Source organism: Bos mutus, chromosome 5 (assembly GCF_027580195.1).
Source record: "Bos mutus isolate GX-2022 chromosome 5, NWIPB_WYAK_1.1, whole genome shotgun sequence".
Taxonomy (NCBI): domain Eukaryota; kingdom Metazoa; phylum Chordata; class Mammalia; order Artiodactyla; family Bovidae; genus Bos; species Bos mutus.
Window position 1 is genome coordinate 31750022 of NC_091621.1, and position 26617 is coordinate 31776638.

The 26617-nt window shown below is 36.3% G+C and overlaps 1 protein-coding gene across 3 annotated transcripts in view; it reads left to right on the top strand.

Annotated features, from left to right (window-relative positions):
• The window catches only part of LRRK2 (leucine rich repeat kinase 2), a 210429-nt gene that overhangs the window by 19072 nt on the left and 164740 nt on the right, over window positions 1–26617 (top strand). Inside the window, exons 7-14 of one of the 3 annotated variants that reach the window (XM_070370619.1) lie at window positions 890–1021; window positions 3513–3632; window positions 4256–4395; window positions 4489–4568; window positions 8134–8240; window positions 20035–20154; window positions 22393–22522; window positions 25404–25525. In XM_070370619.1, the coding sequence (XP_070226720.1) occupies window positions 890–1021; window positions 3513–3632; window positions 4256–4395; window positions 4489–4568; window positions 8134–8240; window positions 20035–20154; window positions 22393–22522; window positions 25404–25525 (951 nt within the window). Of the gene's footprint in view, window positions 1–889; window positions 1022–3512; window positions 3633–4255; window positions 4396–4488; window positions 4569–8133; window positions 8241–20034; window positions 20155–22392; window positions 22523–25400; window positions 25526–26617 lie in introns of all 3 variants that reach the window. The other 2 variants (XM_070370618.1, XM_070370620.1) reach the window with 2 other exon arrangements.

Sequence of the window (26617 nt, forward strand, 5' to 3'; positions counted from 1 at the left end):
AGAGGCCATTTTCTTTAATTACAACAGCTTTTTTCATATTTAGTATTTTTTAAAGTACAATTTGAACATTAAAAATGTAATTTTAGGAAAAAAAGTTAGTTTGATTGTGCCCCCCCAAAAAGAAAGAAAATTGTTTTGCACACCTTTTTCTGTCTGTTTTAAGAATAGTAAATGTTTCATTGAGACATATAAATTAATTTTCTCCACATGGTTTCACATACTCTCTCTATTGATTAATTGCCTTTTCCAGTGAATTCTTTCCTTCCTTGTGGTTCATTTATGTTTATCTCTTAGTCATATATTTTAAAATTCTGTCTCTTCTCTCACCTTCATCCATTCTTTTCCCTGTCTGTGGCAGAGCCTTCAGGAAGCTTGGTTTTGTGGCTTTTACACTGGCTATTCTGCTGCCCTTCTGGAATGAATAGGAATAGATCATGGCTGATTCTAGCTCTTCTGTTATGTGATATAATCTTGCTTTTCTTTCTATTAGTTTGAGAAAAAAGAACAATTAAAATCTATTATCCAATGGAATACTGCCTTATTAGGAAACAGGCCCCAAATTCATTTATTTGAAAACTAATGGCCAGGACTTTACATATTTTGACTTACATAAAAGCATTTTTCAGATTTCCCTATTTGTTTACATTTTTAAGCCAAGATACAGGAATAAAGCAACTTTCCCTTAGTCCTAGAAATGAGTTCTAAATTCTGTTATATTAACAATGAACAACAGTATTTTTATAGCTATTTGACAGAAAATGACATTTAAATTTGGTATTGTAGCCATTATACTTCTGTGTATTTAAAATCTCTATGAGATGTTTTTGTATGCATATTTCAATGGAGAAAATTATTGCCATATTGATAATTATGATTTCTTTAAATTTAGGTAGTAATGTTGAAGTCCTCATGAGTGGCAATGTCAGGTGTTATAATATTGTGGTAGAAGCCATGAAAGCATTCCCTATCAGTGAAAAAATTCAAGAAGTAAGTTGCTGCTTGCTCCATAGGCTTACGTTAGGTAAGTTACAACTCTTGGTTAATTTTTTATCACAGTCTATATGATGTAAGTGTATATAGCATACATATGTTGTATGTTGGTGGATAGGTAGCCAATCAACATACCCTGGATGGAAATATCGTAAAGTAGCAAACTGTCATGCCATGCTTAGGTAGAATTTTAAAAGGAGTGGCAAAAATAAATGTGCGCAATATGAGAAGTCTCATCTTATTGTTAATGCTATATTTGAAGTACTATTATGTAAATATTTATTGCATACAAAAGAATAAACATAACATTTAGAAAATGTGAAGTGCAATGCAAAAGAACGCCTCATCAAATTTAAGTATTAGTACGTTACCAGCGCTGGTAAAGATACTCTGGGCTCTGCCCTTCCACCACTTTCTCTACAGAGGTGAGCACTCTCCAGAGTTTTGTGTTAATAAATCTTTTGCTCTAAATTAAATTTTACTGTGTTTATAAATCTCTGTAAATAAAATTGTTAATGTTTGCTTGTTATTGCTTAGTAAAAATGGTATCACGCTGAACGTTGTCTTCTGCAAGTTTTTAAAAACTGTGTTTCTGAGACTCATGAATATCTTGCATATAGCTGTATGTATGTGCAGTGTGTGTGCTCAGTCTCAGTTGTGTCTGAGTGTTTGTGACCCCATGAACTATAGCCTGTCAGGCTCCTCTGTCCATGGGATTATCCAGGAAAGAATACTGGAGTGGGTTGCCATTTCCTCCTCCAGGGGATCTTCCTGACCCAGGGATGAAACCTGCATCTCCTAAATTGGCAGGCAGATTCTTTACCATTGACACACCTGGGAAGCATGGCATTGTTGTATGTAGTATTCTATTATGTAGGTATACCACTATTTATCCATTTATACCATTTATCCATTCTCCTATCCATGGACATTGGTTTATTTCTTGTTTTATGTTACTACCATCTGTATTGCCATGAAAATTGTAAAGGAAGGTGAATATCTTTTCAAATATTTCTTTGCTCTTGGTGCTTTCTTTTTTGTGGAATACCTGATTTGCCTTTTTCTGTTTTTCCATAGTATATTCTGTCTTTTTAAAAAAATGATTCATAGTTCTGGCTAATAATGTTTTGGTGGTCAGTTATATGTATTGAAAATGTCGAGCTGTCTTTTTATCTTTTTATGGCGGCTTTTGTAACATAATGTATTTTCACCTAAATTGTCTGAAAATAAGATAAGGCCACTGGTATTTGTTTAGAGTCACAAAGTTGGTCAGTGGTAGAGCAGCTGTTGTCAGTGACTTAGAAATAATAGTAGGGAAAAGGGGTGAGACAGCTGAAGTTTAGATAAGCCAGTAAAAGTAGAAGAGAATATTTTTTGAAATGACTTTTCAAAACTAGAGACTAAGGACTGGGGATTATGTCAGCTTAATGGATGAATGTGGAAGAGGTATGAACATAGAAAGATGCTGATACAGAAGAGTTACACTAATCTGCTTTTTGATTTTGCAACTTTGATTAATATTTAGTGTGGGCTTTAGGCTTTTAATGGTATAGGATCTTTTCCAATTCTGGCTGTGTATCTTAGGGATTATCTAATTACACATATAGCTAATTAGAAGTTTCATTCTTATTCCTACAAGGAAATGTGGTAATTGTTAGTGAGTTATAGTAAAAGCATTTAATGACAAGGAGGTTTTTTCCTTATCTTTTAGAAGACAGGAAAATTAAGCTGTTTTGTACACTGAATATTGTAGTGCCATGTATAAAAATATTTAGTTATTTGACTGTGTTGGGCCTTAGTTGTGTCCTGAGGGATCTTCACTGAATCACGAGGCGTTTTTCACTGTGGTGCAAAGACTCTAGTTGGGCACATGGGCTCAGTAGTTGCGGTGCTCCAGTTCAGTTGCTCTGTGGCATATTCGACTGTAGTTCCCTAACCTGGAATCAAACCCTTTCCCACACTGCAAGGCAGATTCTCAACCACTGGACCACCAGGGAAGTCTCCACCTCGTGGTTTTTATATGATGACAAGAGGGGGACTTCCCTGGTGGCTCCATGGTAGAGAATTCACCTGCCAATGCAGTAGACATGGGTTCTATCCCTGGGTTGGAAAGGTCCCCTGGAGAAGGAAATGGCAACCCGCTCCAGTATTATCATGTAGGAAATCCTGTGGACAGGAGTCTGGCGGGCTACTGTCCGTGGGGTCACAAAAGAGTCGGACAAGACTTTGCAAATAAACAACAGCAACAAGACATGAGACAGAATCAAACAACGCAAGTTATATAACAGTTTTTTTTTGGCCCAGTCATTTCTGTTGTCTAAGCAAGATAGTTGAATGTGTGCATGAAATGTTTTTAGTTCTTTATGTAATCATTAAGTGATTTTAATTACAGTAAATATGTTTTAATGTAATTAAGAATAGTTATCACTACTCAAATATGTTGATTTAAATACTGTTACATAATTAAAGGTAATATAAGTTCCATGGATGAGAATTCTGCTAATATATCACTTAACTTTTAGGTAACTTTTTTAATATCCTGGTATTAAATGAGGTGCATGAGTTTGTGGTGAAAGCTGTGCAGCAGTATTCAGAGAATGCAGTATTACAAATCGCAGCACTCAGCTGCTTAGCACTCCTCAGTAAGTAACTTCACTAACAAGGAAATTCTTTCAGGCGCGTTTGATCCTGAATGTTAACATTATAACAAGAAAGTTTTATATAGAGAAGGAACCCTTAATGCTTTTTCTTTTCCTACTGTGACACATTTTCTCATGGAGGATACTTTCAAGGGAATTAAAGTTGTGATAAGAGGGATGGTATGGGGAGGGAGGAGGGAGGAGGGTTCAGGATGGGGAACACATGTATACCTGTGGCGGATTCATTTTGATATATGGCAAAACCAATACAATATTGTAAAGTTAAAAAATAAAATTAAATTAAATTAAAAAAAAAGAAACTGAGAAAAAATAAATAAATAAAGTTGTGATAAATATCCCAATTCAGATATCAGTGAATACATCCTTGATTTAGCTTTATTATCAGCAGTTCATTTTCTTAATTAATCTTCCTCTAGCCTATTAGTTTTGTTTGGTACCCTCTCCCTCATCTGACTTATCTACATGGAATAGCAAAATGATAAAGTGTGTAATATATTAAAGAGGTCTTTTAATTAACCAGTGCTCTGTTGATGTTTGAAAATAATGGTCTTAAGAGTTGGTCACTTGAAAGTATACATAAGTTATATGTTTACATTTTTCCAAAGCTGAGACCATTTTCTTAAATCAAGACTTAGAGGAAAAGAATGAGAATCAGGAGAATGACGATGATGAAGAAGATAAATTGTTTTGGCTGGAAGCCTGTTACAAAGCATTAACTTGGCATAGAAAGAACAAGCATGTGCAGGTTAGACTCTGTCATAAATTTTATAGTCCTTCAAAATTTTTTGTTCAATAGTTTATTTTTTGACAGGTTTCTTTTTTTCCTTCCTGAATCCAGGAGGCTGCCTGTTGGGCCCTGAATAATCTCCTTATGTATCAAAACAGTTTACACGAGAAGATTGGAGATGAAGATGGCCAGTGAGTAGTTTTGATTTTATATGATAGAAAATTTTAGTCATATTTTTAATCAATTCACTGAAATTTTTATTGTTTGAAATATTTTTGATATAGGTATTTATATTAAGTGTTGCCATAAAATACTTGTGAATATATAATATTTTGATGCCCATTGTCTTCAATAGTTAGTAAAACTCTCTTTGTGTGAGAGTTATTATGGAGAGATTTAGAATCAAGAGTCGTTCAGTAACTTATAAATCATCAAGAAAGAACCTTTCAGTTTTCTGGCTAATAATTTATAAGTACTAATTATTCTCAACTGACAGAAATTGCAGAGCTGTCTGTGACCTTTTCTATTGTGGTTACTAGCCAGGATGTTGTCAGTATCAGTAATTAGATGTGGTTAGAAGCCTCCTTTAGTGACTCCCCACTTTATGTGGTGGTATTAACCTGTCTTCTCTTGAAAGGGTTATTTGTATAACTGTCAGCTCTTGAGGATGCTTTCTATGGGAGCTCCATTTAAACATCATAAGACCAGACAAAGATGCACATTGCAAACAGGAGTTCTGTATGTCTGATTTGTTTCATGTCCATGAGCAACTGCTTATGTTTGTACTGTTGGCTCTGCATAGCCTCTCAATTTTAAATTTTGAATGCCTTACCTTGGAAATTTGAATAGTATTATTCTGCACCTCAAATTCTGACAGCCTGTTTCCATAGTGACGTGAAGTGAAAATCTCTCAGTCGTGTCCAACTCTTTGTAACCCCCTGGACTATACAGTCTGTGGAATTGTCAAGTCCAGAATACTGGAGTGGGTAGCCTTTCCCTTCTCCAGGGAATCTTCCCAACCCAGGGATTGAACCCAGGTCTCCCACACTGCAGGCAGATTCTTTACCAGCTGAGCCACAAGGGAAGCCCAAGAATACTGGAGTGGGTAGCCTATCCTTTCTCCAGGCATCTTCCCGACCCAGGAATTGAACCAGGGTCTCCTGCATTGCAGGCAGATTCTTTATCAACTGAGCTATCAGGGATGCCCTCATTTCCATAGTGATCAACTGGAAATTAGAAGACAGTTAATGACAGATTCTATTTATTTAAATGTCTCTAGTTTGAATGGAAACTGTAAATTTTGAAAAATATGTGTTAAACCAGCCTTCTAATATGCTTTGAGCAATCTTTTAAAGAAGTTAAGATTGGTTCATGCTGCAATTTATAAAAATTTCAATTCATAGATACTAATCCTTTAAAACTCACAGGAGTCTGTTAAGGTTTTCTATTTCTTCCTGGTCGAGTTTTGGAAAGTTGTACTTTTCTAAGAATTTGTCCATTTCTTCCTCGTTGTCCATTTTATTGGCATATAATTGTTGATAATAGTCTCTTATGATCCTTTGTATTTCTATGTTGTCTGTTGTGATCTCTCCACTGTCATTTCTAATTTTATTGATTTGATTTTTCTCCTTTGTTTCTTGATGAGTCTGGCTAATGGTTTGTCAATTTTATTTATCCTTTCAAAGAACCAGCTTTTGGCTTTGTTGATTTTTGCTATGGTCTCTTTTGTTTCTTTTGCATTTATTTCTGCTCTAATTTTTAAGATTTCTTTCCTTCTACTAACCCTGGGGTTCTTCATTTCTTCCTTTTCTAGTTGCTTTAGGTGTACAGTTAGGTTATTTATTTGACTTTTTCTTGTTTCTTGAGGTGTGCCTGTATTGCTATGAACTTTCCCCTTAGGACTGCTTTTACTGTGTCCCACAGGTTTTTGGGTTGTTGTGTTTTCATTTTCATTCGTTTCTATGCAAATTTTGATTTCTTTTTGATTTCTTCTGTGATTTGTTTGTTATTCAGCAGCGTGTTGTTCAGCCTCCATATGTTGGAATTTTTAATAGTTTTTCTCCTGTAATTGAGATCTAATCTTACTGCATTGTGGTCAGAAAAGATGCTTGGAATGATTTCTATTTTTTTGAATTTACCAAGGCTAGCTTTATGGCCCAGGATGTGATCTATCCTGGAGAAGGTTCCATGTGCGCTTGAGAAAAAGGTGAAATTCATTGTTTTGGGATGAAATGTCCTATAGATATCAATTAGGTCTAACTGGTCTATTGTATCGTTTAAAGTTTGTGTTTCCTTATTAATTTTCTGTTTAGTTGATCTATCCATAGGTGTGAGTGGGGTATTAAAGTCTCCCACTATTATTGTGTTATTGTTAATTTCTCCTTTCATACTTGTTAGCATTTGTCTTACATACTGCGGTGCTCCCGTGTTGGGTGCATATATATTTATAATTGTTATATCTTCTTCTTGGATTGATCCTTTGATCATTATGTAGTGACCTTCTTTGTCTCTTTTCACAGCCTTTGTTTTAAAGTCTATTTTATCTGATATGAGTATTGCTACTCCTGCTTTCTTTTGGTCCCTATTTGCATGGAAAATCTTTTTCCAGCCCTTCACTTTCAGTCTGTATGTGTCCCCTGTTTTGAGGTGGGTCTCCTGTAGACAACATATATAGGGGTCTTGTTTTTGTATCCATTCAGCCAGTCTTTGTCTTTTGGTTGGGGCATTCAACCCATTTACGTTTAAGGTAATTACTGATAAGTATGATCCGTTGCCATTTACTTTATTGTTTGGGGTTGAATTTATACACCATTTTTGTGTTTCCTGTCTAGAGAATATCCTTTAGTATTTGTTGTAGAGCTGGTTTGGTGGTATTACTCAGCCATTAAAAAGAATGCATTTGAATCAGTTCTAATGAGGTGGATGAAACTGGAGACTATTATACAGAGTGAAGTAAGTCAGAAGGAAAAACATAAATACAGTATACTAACGCATGTATATGGAATTTAGAAAGATGGTAACGATAACCCTGTGTACGAGACAGCAAAAGAGACACTGATGTATAGAACAGTCTTATGGACTCTGTGGGAGAGGGTGGGAAGATTTGGGAGAATGTCATTGAAGCATGTGAAGTGTCATGTATGAAACGAGATGCCAGTCCAGGTTCAGTGCGATGCTGGATGCTTGGGGCTGGTGCGCTGGGAAGGCCCAGGGGATGGTATGGGGAGGTTGGGAGGGAGGAGGGTTCAGGATGGGGAGCATGTGATTTTTTTAATTTAAAGAAAAAAAAAAAAAAAAAGAATTATGTTCAGTAAAACATATTAAAAGAAAAAAAAAAAATAAAAAAAAAAACTCACAGGAGATTGTTAAAATAAATACATCATTAAAACATATTTAAGCTCTAAATTAAAAATTTTCACTCTACTTCTTTATGATTCTTAATTTTTCCTTTCTTGCTTACATCATCTCCTTTTTCTCACTTAATCTTTTTACTCTTAGCACCTATTTATATATTTACTGAGTCTTCTACTTTCTCCTTCTACTGCTTATCTACTTTGAAGAAACAGAAATACTACTTTATTAGTAGTTAATGTATTTGAATATAATGTAAATAGAACACTGCTCTCCTGTGAGTAGAGGTGGCATAAAACACTGTTTATCTGCCCTTATTGGTTGTTAGATTAGATAACAGTAAGTGAATATTTGAGTTAATTATTAAAGCGATTACTATTAATGTTGTGATTGAATTTGTGCAAGGTTCCCAGCTCACAGGGAAGTGATGCTGTCCATGCTGATGCACTCTTCATCAAAAGAAGTCTTCCAGGCATCTGCAAATGCTTTGTCAACTCTGTTAGAACAAAATGGTAAGAGGTACACCATATTTTTTAGTATACTGAAACATGTTTTGTGGTATTTTTAAAATTATAAAAGTGATAATTGTAAAAACTTAAAATATGTAAATATATATATCTGACATATAGATATATTGACAAATAGGTAAAAAGAGAAGGAAGAAAATAAGATTTTGATGCTTTTCTTCTGGATTTCTGTGTATGTACTTACACATGACATATACAATACATTTTATGTTTTTTGGAGAAATGGAATGCTATTATAATCTTTTATAACCAAATTTTACATTTCTTTTTTTTATGTTGCTAATATAAATTCCCACATTACCATTTTTGATGGTTGTGTAGTTTCCCAATGCACACCTATGTCCTCATTTATGTTCCAGTTTCTTATGCATGGACTTTTAGCTTGTGTCCAGTGGTCTTGTTTTGAATATTTGTAACAGTAGCCAAATGGTCACTTTTCCGCCCCAGTTGTCTTTATACACTGTTCCTGTGTTTTTTTCTTAGGAATGCAGTGGATAGAGAGAGAGTCACCATTATAAAATATTCTAAAATTGTCCATTATAAAAATTAAAAAAAATAGTCCTTTACATGTAAATCTTACAGCTTTCCATTATTTAGGAGACAAAAATAGCTGTTATACCTTTGGAAGAACTCTTGAGGTTTAGAATTGAGGCTCAGGCTGCTCTTATTAGGGCTCAGCCCTAATAAATAGGAAATATGGCCAGAAAATCTTGGGAGAAAACTAATCATAAAAGCATTAGGACTTGGCAGCTCTTGAAGGATATTCTTGAAGGGAAAAAATACAGAAGAACACTGAAAGCTTGAAAAAAAAGACCAGTGTTAGCATCAGCTTTTAGTAGAGAACCCGAGTAGAGTGAAAAAAGCCTCCTCATGCATGTTTCCGTACACGGTTATTTAAGTCAGATCAAGAGGAAAATCACTTCTTTGTTTTCATTCTTTCTCACTTCATCTCTGATGGCACTGAAAAGGCCATCATAAAAGGCTTGGGCTGGCCAAGCCCTGAGAGATTGATCGGGGTTGCTCTCAAAGGATAATGAGTCAGTGGAAGTGGCAGAAAGGGGAGCTGCTCTTCTTGAATCTCCCTTCCTCTGCTGTGCAGAGGCCTGGGTTGTGGGGCTGTGTGTAGGGTCTCACTCTTGAAAATGAACACTGGACTTTTCTGCTTTTGTTGAGGCACCTTAGAGAGGAGACAGCCAGAGAAGGCAGTGGCACCCCACTCCAGTATTCTTGCCTGGAAAATCCCACGATGGAAGAGCCCGGTAGGCTGCAGTCCCTGGGGTCGCGAGGAGTCGGACATGACTGAGCGACACTTTTCACTTTCATGCATTGAAGAAGGAAATAGCAACCCACTCCAGAGTTCTTGCCTGGAGAATCCCAGGGACGGCAGAGTCTGGTGGGCTGCCGTCTGTGGGGTCTCAGAGAGTCGGACATGACTGAAGTGACTTAGCAGCAGCGGAGAGTAGACAAACCTTTACCATGTACAAAACACATTGTGCTGGTGCTGTGGTTCTTAACTCCATGGAAACATTTGATATGTCAACAAAACAACCATGATTTTGTGAGATTTAAACTTCTGCTTTTTTTTTTTTTTTAAAGAAGGACTATTTTATACAAATAGACACATACATGTAACAGTCATGGAGAGACTAGCCAAAGCTACTACAGTACTCATTTCTGTAATTGGTCACCAGGTGACAGCTGGTGTGTGTATATATATAAAGTTAGTATCTATAGTTTCTGTCTTCATCTCCTCATTCCATGTTTCCCTTGTCCTCAACTGGAACTTGCGTGGCTCCTGGTTCTGGAGTGACCCAAACCTTCACCCATGAAAGATCAAAGTCCTCAGTCATACTGCCTTTTCTGGTTGCTGTGCTTTTTTTTCTTTGTTTTTGTTTTTATTGAAGTATAGGTGATTTGCAATGTTGTGTTAGTTTCAGGTATATAGCACAGTTGGACATACATATGCTGTATGCTATGTCGCATCAGTTGTGTCTGACTCTGTGTGACCTTATGGACTGTAGCCTGCCAGACTCCTCTGTCCATGGGATTCTCTAGGCAAAAATACTGGAGTGGGTTGCCATATCCTCATCCAGGGGATCTTCCTGACCTGGGGATTGAACCCATGTCTCTTATGAATTCGGCGTTGGCAGGCAGGTTCTTTACCACTACTGACACGTGGAAAGCCTTTTATACATACATATATGCATCAGTTCAGTTAGTTCAATTGCTCAGTCGTGTCTGACTGTTTGCGACCCCATGGAATACAGCATGCCAGGCTTCCCTGTCTATCACCAGCTCCCGGAGTTTATTCAAACTAACGTCTATTGAGTCAATGATGCCATCCAACCATCTCATCCTCTGTCGTCCCCTTCTCCTCCCACCTTCAATCTTTCCCAGCATCATGGTGTTTTCAGATGAGTCAGTTCTTCACATCAGGTGGCCAAAGTATTGGAGCTTCAGCTTCAATCAGCTTCATCAGTCCTTCCATATTCATGACTGATTTCCTTAAGGATGCTCTGGTTTGATCTCCTTGCAGTCCAGGGGACTCTCAAGAGTCTTCTCCAACACCACAGTTCAAAACATCAATTCTTCTCACCTTTCTTTATAGTCCAACTCTCAAATCCATACATGACTACTGGAAAAACCATAACCTTGACTAGATGGACGTTTATTGGCAAAGTAATGTCTCTGCTTTTTAATATGCTCTCTAGGTTGGTCATATCTTTTCCTCCAAGGAGCAAGCGTCTTTTAATTTTATGGCTGCAGTCACCATCTGCAATGAGTTTGGAGCTCAAAAAAATAAAGTCTCTCACTGTTTCCACTGCTTCCCCATTGATTTGCCATTAAAAATGATGGGACTAGATGCCATGATCTTCGTTTTCTGAATGTTGAATTTTAAGCCAACTTTTTTGCTCTCCTCTTTCACTTTCATCAAGAGGCTTAGTTCTTCTTGGGTTTCTGCCATAAAGGTGGTGTCATTTGCATATCTGAAGTTATTGATATTTCTCCCAGCAATCTTGATTCCAGCTTGTGCTTCATCCAGCCCAGCGTTTCTCATGATGTATTCTGCATATAAGTTAACTCAGCAGGGTGACAATATACAGCCTTGATGTACTCCTTTTCCTATTTGGAACCAGTCTGTTGTTCCATGTCCAGTTCTAACTGTTGCTTCCTGACCTGCATATAGGTTTCTCAAGAGGCAGGTCAGGTGGTCTGGTATTCCCATCTCTTTAAGAATATTTCACAGATTGTGGTGATCCACACAGTCAAAGGCTTTGGCATAGTCAATAAAGTAGAAATAGATGTTTTTCTGGAACTCTCTTGCTTTTTCGATGATCGAACAGATGTTGGCACTTTGATCTCTGGTTCTTCTGCCTTTTCTAAAACAAGCTTGAATGTTTGGAAGTTCACAGGTCACGTACAGCTGAAGTCTGGCTTGGACAATTTTGAGCATTATTTTGCTAGCATGTGAGATTAGTGCAATTGGGGATTGGAATGAAAACTGACCTTTTCTAGTCCTGTGGCCACTGCTGAGTTTTCCACATTTGCTGGCATATTGAGTGCAGCACTTTCACAGCATCATCTTTTAGGAATTGAAATAATTTTCCATTATAGTGAGATAGAAATGCAACATATTATACAAATTATTGAGTATAGTTCCCTGTGCTGTATAGAAGGTTCTTGTTGGTTATCTATTTTATATATAGTACTGTGTCGGTTGCTATAATTTTCAGTTCACTTTTACTGTTGCGGATGGAGGTATCAAGAGGCTCCTCAAGATTACTTTAGATCTCAGACAGGCTTCCTGTAGCCACTGTGTAGTAGCAACCTCTCTCTTCTTGGTAAATGGATCAATCGCATCAGCTGTGAGCTTAATCCCTTTTTTTATACTGGTAGTTCAATTCATAAGGAGCCTATAGTGACCAGGTAGACATCACATGCTCTGATTAGCTGGTACCATTGATATGTCCCCGGATGAAAGCTTGTCCTGCTCCATGTGCTTCATGCAAAACAGTGGTATTTTACTTAGAAGATGTACAGTTTTTACTTAAAAAAATTTTTTGTTCTTTTTTCTTCAATTTTCATTGTAGTATAATTGATGTAAAGTGTTGTATGAGGTCATCCCTGGTAGCTCAGAAAGTAAAGCATCTGCCTACAATGCGAGAGACCCTGGTTCAATCCCTGGGTTGGGAAGATACGCTGGAGAAGGCAATGGCAACCCACTCGAGTATTCATGCCTGGAAAATCCCATTGACCGAGGAGCCTGGTAGGCTACAGTTCATGGGATCACAAAATAAGTTTAAGCTGTACAGCACAATGATTTGAATTACTTACCTCAGGAAATGATTAGTCCAGTAAGTTTAGTGAAGATCCGTCATATCATATAGATGCAAAGTGAAAGAAAAACAAAAAAATGTTTTACTTGTGATGAGGATTAGGATTTACTCTCTTAACAGTTTTCATATATAACATACAACAGTATAACATATTAAGTATGTTGTACTTTGCAGCCCTAGTATCTATCTTATAGATGGGAGTTTGTACCTTCTTACCACCTTCATTCAGTACACCCTTCTTTTGGTAACCACAAATATGATCTCTTTTTCTATTAGTCTGTTCTTGAAATATAAGTGACCTGTTCAGTTCAGTTCAGTCGCTCAGTCATGTCCGACTCTTTGCGACCCCATGAATCGCAGCACGCAAGGCCTCCCCGTCCATCACCAACTCCCGGAGTTCACTCAGACTCACGTCCATTGAGTCGGTGATGCCATCCAGCCATCTCAACCTCTTTTGTCCCCTCTTCCTCCTGCCCCCAATCCCTCCCAACATCAGACCTGTAGCACCCTATAATTTCTAGGTTCACAATACAGTGCTTTGATATTTCTGTACATTACAAAATGGTCATCATGATAAGTCTAGTTATCATCTATCATCATACAAAAAATAGTACATTATTAAGATTATATTTCCATGCTGCACTTTCATCCCTATGACTTCTTTATGTTGTAATGGGGAGTCTGTACCTCTTAAGTTCCTTCCCCTATTTCACTTATCCCCCACTGTCCTCTGCTCTGGCAGCCACCAGTTTGTTCACTGTACTATGAGCATGTTTCTGTTTTGTTTGTTCAGTTCTTTTGCTTTTTAGGTTCCCCATAGGAGTAAAATTATACAGTGTTTTTCTCTGTCTGAATTATTTCACTTAGCATAACTCCCTTTCACCTTAGCATAAGGTCTGTCAGGCAGCAGCAAGTGGCAAGATTTTATTTTTTTTCATGGCTCAGTAATATTCACATCTTCTTTATTTATGCATCTATCAATGAGCATTTAGGTTGCTTATGTATTTTGGTTACTGCGAATAATGCTACAATGAACATATAGGTCTATATACCTTATTTCTTTTTTAAAACAATTTTTATTGAAATATATTTGAGTTATAATGTGTTAGTGTCAGGTATACAGCAAAGTGATTCAATTATACTTACATATATATATTTATATATATATATATATATACACATACATACACACACACATATATATATGTTTTCTTTTTACGGTCTCTTCCATTATAGGTTATTATACAATATTGAGCATAGTTCCCTGTGCTATATAGTAGGTCCTTGTTGGTTATCTATTTTATATATAGTAGTATGTATATTTTAGACCCCAACTCCTAATTTATCTCTTCCCCACCCTGTGGTAACCATAAGTTTGTTTTCTATGTCTGTGAGTTTGTTTCTGTTTTGAAAATAAGTTCATTTGTTTCACTTTTTTAGATTCCTTACATAAATAATATCATATTTGTCTTTCTTTGTCTGGCTTACTTCACTTAGTATGACCATATATCTTTTTGAATTAGTGTTTTTGTTTTCTTCGGTAAATATCCAGGAGTGGAATCATTGGATCATACAGTAGTTCTGTTTTTTGAACTGTGTCCATACTATTTTCCATAATGCTTGCACCAATTTGGATTTCTACCAACCGTTCATGAGGATTCCTTTTTCTGTACATCCTTGCCAACATTTGTTATTTGTGCTTTTTTTTGATGACAGCCATTCTGACAATTGGGAGGTGATAAATTTTTATGGGTTAGATATGTATTTCCTTGATGATTAGTAATGTTGAATATCTTTTCATGTGTGTGTTGGCCATCCCCAAGTCTTCTTTGAAAAATGTTTATAGGGTCTTCTGCCCACAATTTAACTATGTTGTTTTTCTGATCTTGAATTTTATGAATTCTTTGTATATTTTGAATATGAACCCCTTATTAGATATATCATTTACACATATCTTCTTCCATTCAGTATGTGGTCATTTCATTTTGTTGATGGTTTCCTTTATTGGGAAAAAGGTTTTTAGTTTGATGTAGTTCCATTTATTCATTTTTACTTTTCATTCCCTTGCCTGAGGAGATAGATTGAAAAAAAAAATATTGCTAAGATCATTGTCAAAGAGCACACTGCTTCTTTTATTTTTGGAGTTTTATGATTTCAGGTTTTCATTTAATTCTTTAATCTGTTTTGAGTTTATTTTTGTATATCATGTGAAAAGAAATCTAGTTTGATTCTTTTGTATGTAGTTGTGCAGTTTTCCTAACACCATTTATGGAATAAGCTGTCTTCCCCATTGTATATTTTTGCATACTTTGTTGGAGATTAAATGAACATCTAAGTTTTCATTTCTGGGCTCTCTAAACTGTTCCATTGATTTATGTATCTGTTTTTTTTTTTTTTTTGGCCAGTATCGTATTGTATTGATTCCTGTAGCTTTGTAGTATAGTTTGAAATCAGGGTGCATGCTGCCTTCAGTTTTGTTCTTTTTCAAGATTTTGGCTATTTGTGGTATTTTGTGTTTTCATACAAATTTTAGAATGGTTTGTTCTAGTTCTGTGAAAAATGCCATTGATGTTTTGATAGCGATTGCACTGAATCTGTAGATTGCCTAGGATAATTTGGTTGGTTTAGCAGTATTAAATCTTCCAATTCATGAACACAGTATAGCTTTTCATTTGTTTGTGTCATCTTCATTTTCTTTCACCAGTGTCTATAGTTTTTTGAGTATAGGTCTTTTACATCCTTAGTTAGATTTATTCTATCTAATACAGTTGTATATGGAATTGTTGTCTTAATTTCCCTTTCTGACTGTTCATTCTTAGTATACAGAAACATAGCATATTTCTGTATATTAATTTTGCATCTGCAGCTTTACTGAGTTCATTTATTAGTTCTAGTATTTTTGGTGGCATCTTTAGAATTTTCTTTATATATATCGTGTCATCTGCAAACAGTTTCAGTCCCCTCCCATTTTGATTCCCTGTATTTCTGTCTTTTGTGGCTGGTACTTCTAATACTGTGTTGAATAGAAATGAAGTGAGTGAGCATCCTTGTCTTTTTCCTGACCTTAGAGGAAATGTTTTCAGCTTTCCTGATTGAGTATGATATTGGCTATAGGTTTTTCATATAAGGCCTTTATTATGTTGAGATATCCTCCCTCTAAACTCATTTTGTGCAGAGTTTTTATCATAAATTGATATTAAATTTTATCAAAACTTGTTTTTGCCTCTTAGTATTATCATATGCTGTTTTTCTTCTTCAGTTTGTTAGTGTGGTGTTTCACATTGACAGATTTGTAAATATTCAGCCATCTTTGCACCCATGGGATGAATCATGTTGTATGATTCCCTTAATGTATTGTTGAATTTGGTTTGCTAATATTTTGTTGAGGATTTCTGCATCTATGCTCATCAGTGATATTGGGCTGTAATTTTCTTTTTTCTGTGTGATATCTTTGGTTTTGTGTCAGGGTGATGCTGACCTTGCAGAATGGGTTTGCAAGCATTCCTTTCCCTTCAGTTTTTAGAATAGTTTGAGAAGTAGGGGCATTTACTATTCTTTAAGTGTTTGGTACAATTCATCTATGAAGCTCACTGGTGCTGGACTTTTGTTTGCTGAGAGTTTTTTTTTCTTTTGTTTACTTTTTTTTTTGTTTACTGATTCAGTTTCATTACTGGCAATCAGTCTGTTTGTATTTTCTATTTCTTTCTGCTTCAGTCTTGGGAGATTATATATTTCTAGGAATTTGTCCTTTTCTTCTAGGTTGTCCATTTTATAGTCATGTAATTGTAGTAATCTCTTATGATTCTTTATATTTCTATGGTTTTGATTGTAATTTATTGTTTATTTTTAATTGGTGGATAATTTCTTTACAATTTTGTGCTGGTTTCTGCTGTGCTATAGCATGAGTCAGCTATAAGCATACATATATCCCCTCCCTGAGCCTCCTCTCACCCCCACCATCCCACCGCTCTAGGTTGTCACAGAGCACCAAGCTGAGCTCCCTGTGTTTATAGCAGCTTCCCACTAGGTATCTGTTTTGCACATAGTAATGCATCGGAGAAGGAAATGGCAACCCACTCCAGTATTCTTGCCTGGAGAATCCCAGGGACAGAAGAGCCTAGTGGGCTGTTGTCTACGGGGTCGCACAGAGTTGGACATGACTGAAGCAACTTAGCAGCAGCAGCAGTGTATATATGTCAATGCTACTTTTTCAGTTTGTTCCCTCACCTTCCTCTCCATGTCCACAAATTTGTTCTCTACAGCTCCATCTCTATTCCTGCTCTGCAGATAGGTTCATCAATAATGTTTTTATAGATTCCATATATATGTGATAGTATATATTTGTTTTTCACTCTGTAAAACAGGCTCTAGGTTCATCCACCTTAATACAACTGAGTCAAATTTTGCTACTGTCTCATTTAATGTTTTTTACATCATATTTTGCATCTTTTTGTTTTATCTCTATGTATACTTACGGTAGACATTGATAATTTTACTATTCCTACTAGTTTGTTAAGTGGGTGATCTGCTACTCTCATTTGCTTCTACCAATGATCTTTTCCTTTCATAAATTTTGTTTTCTAGTTGTGGGCTTCTTTTTTTCCACTTAGAGAAGTCTCTCCAACATTTTTTTAATAGCTAGTTTAATGGTGCAGAACTCTTTTTAGGTTTTGCTTGTCTGTAAAAACTCTTATCCCTCCTTCAGATGAATGATAACCTTACTGGATAGACTATTTTTTCCTTTCAGCATTTTGAATGGATCCCACTATTCCCTGGTATTCTGCAAAATTTAATATGGAAAAGTCAGCTGACAGACTTATGGGAATACCTTTGTATATAACTATTGCTTCTTTTTTGCTTTAATATTCTCTCTTAGTCTTCAAGTTTTGTCATTTTAATTACAATGTGTCTTTTTATGGACCTCTCTTTATTGATCTTGTTTGAGACTTTGTACTTCTTGGACCTGGATATCTATTCCTTTCCAAGTTTAGGGAATTTTTCAGCTATTATCACTTCAAATAATTTGTCTACCATTCTCTCTCTCTCTTTTCCTTTTTGGATCTCTATATGAAAATGTTAGTATGCTTGATGTTGTCTGGGAGTTCTCATATTTTAAAATTTCTTTTCCTCTGTTTGTTCAGCTTGTGTGATTTTCATCACACTGTTTTCTAGTTCACTGATCTATTCCTCTATATCATTTAATCTACTGTTGATTTTTGTATATAATTTTAATTTTGGTTTTTGTATCCTGTTTCAACTCTGTTTCATTCTTCTTTATATTTTCTAGCTTTTTGATAAACTCACTATATTCATCATTCTTCTCCTGAGTTTGTTGAGGATCTTTATGATCATTACCTTGAGCTGATGTCGGTAGATTGCTTATCTCCATTTGGCTAATTCTTCTTCTGAGATTTTATCTTGTTCCTTCATTTGGAGCATATTCCTGTGTTGCCTCATTTTGCATAATTCTTTGTTTTTGTTTGTATATTGAGTTAGATTGATTATGTTTCCTAATCTTACAGGAGTGTCCTTATAGTACACTCCTTTCTGGTTAACAGAGCTGTATGATCTAGTGGTGCCCTCTGCATGGTCTGAGTGGGCCACTGAATGTTGTGGTGCTGTGTAGGTGGGGCCCATTTCTGGTGGGTTAGCTGCCGAGACCTCCTTGTGTAGAGGCTGCTGGTCGTTGGTGCTCAAGACAGGGTCGTAGTATGGCTGACTGCACAGACTAGGGGTTTCTGGAACTGGTTCCATCCCACGGGTAAGTGGAGCTGTGTCTTGGCATGGCTGACTTAAGGTCTGGGAGGTCTTGGAGCAGTTAACTGCAGACACAGGGTTTTGGAGCTGGAGTTAACATGCTGCTTGGTAGCGTAAGGTCCCTGGTTAGCTGGCTGTGAGCCTGGGAGTCCCAGGGCAGCTGACTATGGGCCCTGGGGATTTTCAGTTCTGGTGCCTACCTGCTGGTAAGCACAGCTGATGCTTGGATAGATGCAGAACCCAAAAATGGCACTTGCCGGTACCAATGTCCTCGTGGTAAAATATGCTACATCAAATGGCTGTCAGCGGCATCTTCTGGAGTGACTCTCCCAAGGGGGTCCCAGTTGCCTTCTGTCTCCCTGAGAGACTCTCCAAGATAGCAAGTGGGTCTGATCCAGACTCTTCTAAACCTATTGCATGCTAGGTTTCCAAGTGTATGAGACTTTTCATGGGCTCTTTAAGAGTGAAGTCTCTGATTCCTATAGCCCTCTTGCTCTCTCGTTGTGCAAGCCCTGCTGGATTTTAAAGCCAAATGTTCTAGGGGCTCAAGCCCAGTACCTCCAGGTTTGAGGGATTAATGAGGTGCTTGGACCCCTTGATTCATAGGGAGAACTTCTGTAAATAACCTCTTTGATTATCCTCTTGTTTATTGGTTGCTTATTTGGTAGTGTGGGTGTTCACTGTATCACATTCCCCATCCTTCCTGTCATCTCATGTAGTTCCTTCTTTATATCTTTACTTGTGGAATATCTTTTCTGCTAGTTTTCAGATAATTTTCATAGATTGTTGCACTGTAAGTAGTTATAATTTTGGTGTGCTCATGGGAGGAAGTGAGTTCAGGGTTTTCCCTGAGAAGAATCTTCTGTGCAATCTTGATCACTCCCTGATCAAGGGTTGATTCTTACTATGGTGCCTCAGGATTGGTTACATTTGAAATTAACCTTGATTTCTTTGTTCAGACTCAATTATCTGGTCTTTCTGACTTCATACTTCTTTGTTCTTGGTTCCCAGCCATGTTAACTTTCCTCGGATCCCTTTGCATAGTCCTTGGAGTTCTGCCTTATGAGAATAGTAAGAACTTAAGCAGCTCATTCACCAGTCTCCATTGAAAGACACTTGGGAACATTGCATAGGAAGGGCTGGATATAGTTTTATAGGGAAATAATTGGTTTGGTGGTCAACAAAACTGGGTTTTGTCATGGTGGTTCCCAGGTCAAGGTTCAAACATCTTGTGTGACATTTTATTCATTTAATTGATTAGTTAATAAAATTAGTATTTATTGAGCCTTAGACACCTGAGCTACATCAGATAAATAGAAATCCCAGGTTCATGAAGCTTTTACTCTAGTGGGAAAGATAAGTAAAAAGGCTAATTGATATATATGATATGTGAACCTTGACTGTATTACAAAGAATGTGAAGCCAAAAAAAAAATATGAAGCAAAGAAAAAGTATACATGTTAGTGTTCAGTGGTGATGAAATTGTGACTATGCAGTGAGGAAACAAGGTAACTGTTGAAGTGAAGGCCTGAAGGAAGTTGCTTTTTGTTATTGGTCTTTTATAACAGATAATTTATTGCTAAAATGGTGTAGAAGAGGTCATGGGTATTGTGTAGAGAGCTGGTTAATGAGATGTAAACTCTATAAACTCTAAAGTGACTCCATGCTGTAATTTTTTCTCCAAGGTGTACTGTATGAGGAAATTTCTGTTCTTTTCAAATCTCAAATTGAGTTCATGTCCAAGACAGTGATTGTTAAAGTGTGGTCTCTGGACCAGCAGCATCATTTGGGGACTTTTAAAAAATGTAAGTTCTAGGGCCCCATACAGACCCAGTGCATCATAAACTGTGTAGTTGAAACTCAGCAATCTGTTTTAACAAGTCCCTGAGAGAATTCTTGTGTACTCTGAAGTGTGGGAACTGCTGATCTAGAATAACTCCTATGATGTAAATTATTTCCTTAGTTAGAATTTAGCCATTTTAGGAGGAGCTGTTAAAGCTTTTGATTTGACTGAGCAAAATAATCAAATTATTCTTTTTTTAATTGATTAATTAAAAATCAGTAAAATTTTTTTATTGGACTAGCATTTGTTTATACTAAGTTTTATGTGTACAACATTTTATTTCTACTTATATATACACTGCAGTGTGCTCACTACCAAAAATTTAGTTTCCATTTATCACCATACTGTTCATCCCCTTTACACACTTCACCCACCTCTACCCCTTTCCCCTCTGGTAACTGCCACAGTGTTTTTGGTTGGTTTGTTCATTTATTTTGTTTTTTATATTCTACGTGTGAGTGAAATCATACAGTCTTTATCTTTCATCATCTGACTGATTTCATTTAGCATAATACCATCAGGGTCCATCCATGTTGGTGCAAATGACACGGTTTCATCTTTTTTCGTGATTGAGTAGTATTGCACCATATATGTATGTCATACCTTCTTTATGCATTCATTGGCTAATGGGCACTTAGGTTGTTTCTGTATCTTGGATATTATAAATAATACTATGAAGAACATAGGGGTACATATATCTTTTCAAATTAGTGGTATTTTCATGTTTTTTAAAATATAAATATCCAGATGTGGGATACCTGGATTATGTGGTAGTTCTGTTCATAGTTTTTTAAGGAATCTCTATACTGTTTTCCATAGCAACTGTACCATTTTTCATTACCTTTTATCTACTTCCTCATCAACACTTGAATAACCAACTTCTTACCATATTTTGATGATTTTTTAGATTTTGAAAAAGTATGAGTTTTCAGATTTTGTCAGTAATTTAGAATACATATATTACTTCTACTTACAAGTTTTGTCTGATCTTTTCTTTTATTCTCAATTTCATATGCATAACTAATTTAAAAAAAATAGTATTTAAAGCTCTCTCAGTTTCATTCCTCCCACCTTCAATATTAAAATATAGTTTATAATGTTGGAATTGATATTTATATAGAGGCTTCAAGATAAATGGTATTTATATGGAAACTTTAAGGTATTATGGAAACTTTCAAGACCCTGGATTTGCATTTACTGAAGAAAGTTTATTATGAAGAGGAAAATTATTTCATAATCATTTTCCACACATACTGTGAAGTCAATTGTAAAGCAGTCTGTTTCTTAAGCTTTGTTATTATTTTGTGAAAATATATAGTTATGTTTTATATGTTTTTTATTAGTGCTTTTCATAACTTTGTGTATCATAGCACAGATAGAAATGATAATGTTTGCATGGTCCACTGGAGTAAGTGGAGAAGGCTGAGGGCAACCCAACCTGGTTTCAGTCTTACTTCCTCCATCCCTTAAGAGCTGATAGGATCTTCACTCATCTATAACTTATTCCCAGGTCACCAGTGAGCCTCTTCTCTACATCAGTTCAGTTATTTTGTGAAGTTGCTTTATAATTAGAATGAAATTTAGTTTTCATTCTTATGTTGGAGGGCATTATGTAAAAATGTGTTTCTTCAAAAATATTCTTTTCACAAGAATGGTAATCGCATTCCCCTAGTTTTCTCTGTGAATGAAACTTTCACACTAAAACCTCAAATGGTTAATAAATATGAAAACATTGGAAATAGTATATATTTTAAAGAAAAAAATTAATGATATTTAAGTTGTCTGCTACTGCTAAGTCACTTCAGTCATGTCCGACTCTGTGTGACCCCATGGACAGCAGCCCACCAGGCTCCGCTGTCCCTGGGATTCTCCAGGCAAGAACCCTGGAGTGGGTTGCCATTTCCTTCTCCAATGCATGAAAATGAAAAGTGAAAATGAAGTCGCTCAGTAGTGTCCGACTCTTAGCGACCCCATGGACTGCAGCCTACCAGGCTCCTCCGTCCATGGGATTTTCCAGGCAAGAGTACTGGAGTGGGATGCCATCGCCTTCTCCGATTTAAGTTGTCACTGAAATATAAATTAATATATAGTTGTATATACATTCTGATGAACTTTGATTATCTTTAATAGTATTTGTCTTATTGCAAGATTATGAAAATGTCCTTTCATTTATTCAAGTAACATTTAAAAAATCTTGTAGTTAATTTTAGAAAGATCCTGTTGTCAAAAGGAATATATCTGAATGTATTGGAGTTAATGCAGAAGCATATGCATTCTCCTGAAGTGGCTGAAAGTGGCTGTAAAATGCTAAATCATCTTTTCGAAGAAAGGTAATAAATATTTATGAATTTATGTAGAATATATAATATTGGACCAGGTATAATATCAATATTTTGAGCATAATTGTAAGAATAAAAAGAAAAGGCATTTGAAGATGGAAACATTTTGCAACATAATCTCATGTCAGTAATACATAGACTTATTTTATTTATATATAGAAATATGTTGAAAATTTGCTTTTGTGCTTTATGATTGGTATTGACTGTGTTTTGAAAAATGGTGCTTATATAGCACATAACCTTAAACAGTTTTTAAAATTTTGTTATGTGGAAGATATAACATGTAAAATTAGGATATGGCTTCTAATTGTTGCTTTCTCACAACTAATATTTATCAAAATTCATTCATTAGAATTAGCTTTGTCTTTTCTTCCTGCTCTCATTCCTTACCTGGGGAAGCATTTTATCACTTTTAGTTCAAGCATAGAGATGTTAAGATTATATGTCTAGTTTGTGGCACAGAGAGACTGTCTCATTTATCTGGGAATGGATAATGCAGGTTTGGGGTAGAATGGCAAGTAGTGGCAGGGTGGGGAGGGAAGGGGAGTGAAATCTATCTAAAATTTGTTTAAAAGGCTAAAACTGAGTTAATACAGAGGAACATGTATAATATCATATATGAAATGAGTCGCCAGTCCAGGTTCGATGCACGATACTGGATGCTTGGCCTGGTGCACTGGAACGACCCAGAGGGATGGTATGGGGAGGGAAGAGGGAGAAGGGTTCAGGATGGGGAACACATGTATACCTGTGGCGGATTTATTTTGATATATGGCAAAACCAATACAATATTGTAAAGTTAAAAAATTAAATTAAATTAAATTAAAAAAAAATACAGAGGGTTATCTCCTCCTGAAGGATGTGCTCAGCACATTTTTGTACTTTATTAGGTCAAAGAATGCAAGCTAACTTTGACATAGTCTAAATACATTTCAAACAGAAAAAGAGCATTAAAAAACTGTCCTGTGTCAAATGGCACAGATGTTGCAGTAAAAACTGATTTTGAGTCCTGGTTTTCCCACTAATTTGAGTCAACTATTTGATCTCTAAACTTCAGAATCCTCATTGGTGATGAGGAATAATAATAACAAATTCATAAATTTTTGGCTTATAATGTAAGGATTAAATAAGTTTGAACAAAAGACTTAGGAAAATGACTGGTGTGTTTTAAGCCCCCAGTAAAACATAACTGTTTTTACTAACAGGTATTAAATATTAATAGGGCTTCCCTGTTGGCTCAGATGGTAAAAAAATCTGCCTCCTAGGCAGGAGACCCGGGTTTGATCCCTGGACTGGGAAGATCTTCTGGAGAAGGGAGTGGCTACCTACTCCAGTATTCTTGCCTGGAGAGTTCCATGGACAGAGGAGCCTGCGGTCTCAGAGAGTCAGAAATGACTGAATGACTCACACTTTCACTTTCAAATATGACTAAGTGAAATGCATGTAGCATGATAAACTGTATGTAACGTGTTTACAGACTTAGAATGAACGGCATTACATTGTTTTTAATGTAAAAATACATTGTTTTTAATGTAATGTAAATGTAATAATTTAATATAATTTAATAAGTCCAGCTTATCTATTTATGTTTATATATCATAACTTTAAACAATCTCTCTCTTTTTAAAATGTTGTTCTTGACATTTAAATTAAAAGTTTATGTTAAATTGTGATTGTTTATGGTCCTGTCAGTGTGTGAACCTTCTTAAGGAGGGAAAAATACAGTGGAATAATGGACAGTTTAAGATGTTGTAGATTCTGGGCAATTAATCTTTCTGGCTGTTTCCTCATATGTAAAATGCATGAATTTCTAGTTCTAGGGATTCAGAATTGACTATGACAACGTGTCTGCCCCTAAAAATCTCATTTTTAAGCAGATATTTACAATACAGTGTGATAATTCAATGACAGAGATGTGTAAGATCATAGGGTATTGGTGAATCAAGCTAGGGTGACCAAAGGAGAGAGGCTACAAAGAGGGGATGTGTTTAAACTGGGACTTTAAGATGGTAAAGAGGGACTATATGTCAGTAACCATCAGATCAGATCAGATCAGATCAGATCAGTCGCTCAGTCGTGTCCGACTCTGTGACCCCATGAATCACAGCACGCCAGGCCTCCTTGTCCATCACCAACTCCCAGAGTTCACTGAGACTCACGTCCATCGAGTCAGTGATGCCATACAGCCATCTCATCCTCTCATAGACCCATGCAAAGTGAGGACCCAGATCCGATATGCAGAAGTTTTAGTCAGTATGGTACTATGTAAAAGCAAGGGTTGCCTCTATTAAATTTGGTAGGACCTACTGACATCTACATTTATGTTTTGATTAACATACATTTGTGTGTATGTTAAATAATAGCTAAAATGCCTTAGAGAAACTTTAGTGCAAATAAAACTAATTAAGACTACCATACAAGAAGTCCAGTGGTGTTAATCAGGAACAGGCAGGTGGTTATGCTGTAAACAGCTCTCTGGACTTGGCGGTCAGAGTTTGCATTCCAGCCCTGGCTCTGTCATGTTCCAGTGAAAGGACCTTGATGTTTAACCTCTATCAGCCTAAATTCTTTACCTAGAAAATGCAAATAATACCTTCTTTCCAGGAGTTGTTGCCAGTGACCCTGTACAGATCAAAAGGAGGTTGTTAGTTCCGGGAAACTAAGTAAAAGACTTCCAATTTACTGTGAATGTAACTTCTTGGGGTCAAAGTTTAACCAAATAAGAATTTAAATTGTGTTTGCTCATATCACTGAGTTCACATAGCCTTTTCTGATAAAATAGTTCTGTTTTCTTGTACTTGTTTCAAATTGGTGTTTGTATTGGAATCAGGTTGGACTTTTAATAAGCATTTCAATATTATATCTCCAGTAGCACTTCCCTGGATACAATGGCAGCAGTGGTTCCCAAAATAATAACAGTCATGAAAAGTCATGAGACATCATTATCCGTGCAGCTGGAAGCACTTCGAGCTATGTTACATTTTATAGTTCCAGGTAAGTCACATAGTTGATTGTGGGAAGAGCTGTCATTGTAAATAAATATTTTGACTTTTCATGAAATATCAACTTTCTAGGCAAAAATTAAAGGACTGGTTTCTGCCAACCAAATTCAAATCTTTGCACTAGCCCAAAAATAAAACTAGAGGGAAAATGATGAGATAGAGGAGTCAGATAAATTTACATTAAAATTTAATAAGAAGCATCAATAGTTTATTTACAGAAAAATAACTGCAACATAGTGTGGTGCTTCAACTCCAAGGATAGTGTCATCTCTGCTATTTTTTTTGTATTTCTGTTGACATTGCTGAGTTCAAGTTTTTTGTTTGTTTTCTGTCTTAATTATAATAATAGCTAACTAATTTTCACACTTCCTCTCTTGCCTCTTTCCAGTCCTTCTTCTACTCTGTGGTTGAATGCATCTTTCTCAAATATAACCATGTGGCTTTTACTCATTAACTACAATAGTGTCCATTGTACCCCATTTACATCCTGCTTACATTTATTATGACTTCATTTGTCTCCAAACCCATTTAAAACACCTCCTCCTCCTTTCCTTTATTATGTATTTATTAATTGCCACTTATGTTCTATACATTGTGATGACTGCAAAGGTCTGAAAAAAAGATGAAAAAAGATAGGATTGTACTACTTTTGGGAGCTTAGAGGTACAGAGACAGATAGTTAATTACCAGACAGCTGAGAGAGCCTGTTACGGGGCTTCCCTGGTAGCTCAGATGGTAAAGAATCCACCTACAATGAGGGAGACCTGAGTTCAATCCCTGGCTTGGGAAGATCCTCTGGAGAAGGGCATGGCAATCCACGCCAGTATTTTTGCCTGCAGAATCCCATGGGCAGAGGAGTCTGGCAGGCTACAGTCCATGGGGTCATAAAGAGTTGGACATGACCGAGAAACTTTCACTTTCACATTATAAAAGTCTATGAAAATATTGATGGAAGCACAAATAGTTTATTCAAAAGAGTATGTGAGAAATTGTGATGTTTACAGTTGACGGGTGAGTCAGGCTGACCTGGTAAAAAGGCCAGGAGGGGCATTTCAAGCAGAAAGAGAAAGAACACATGGTCTGG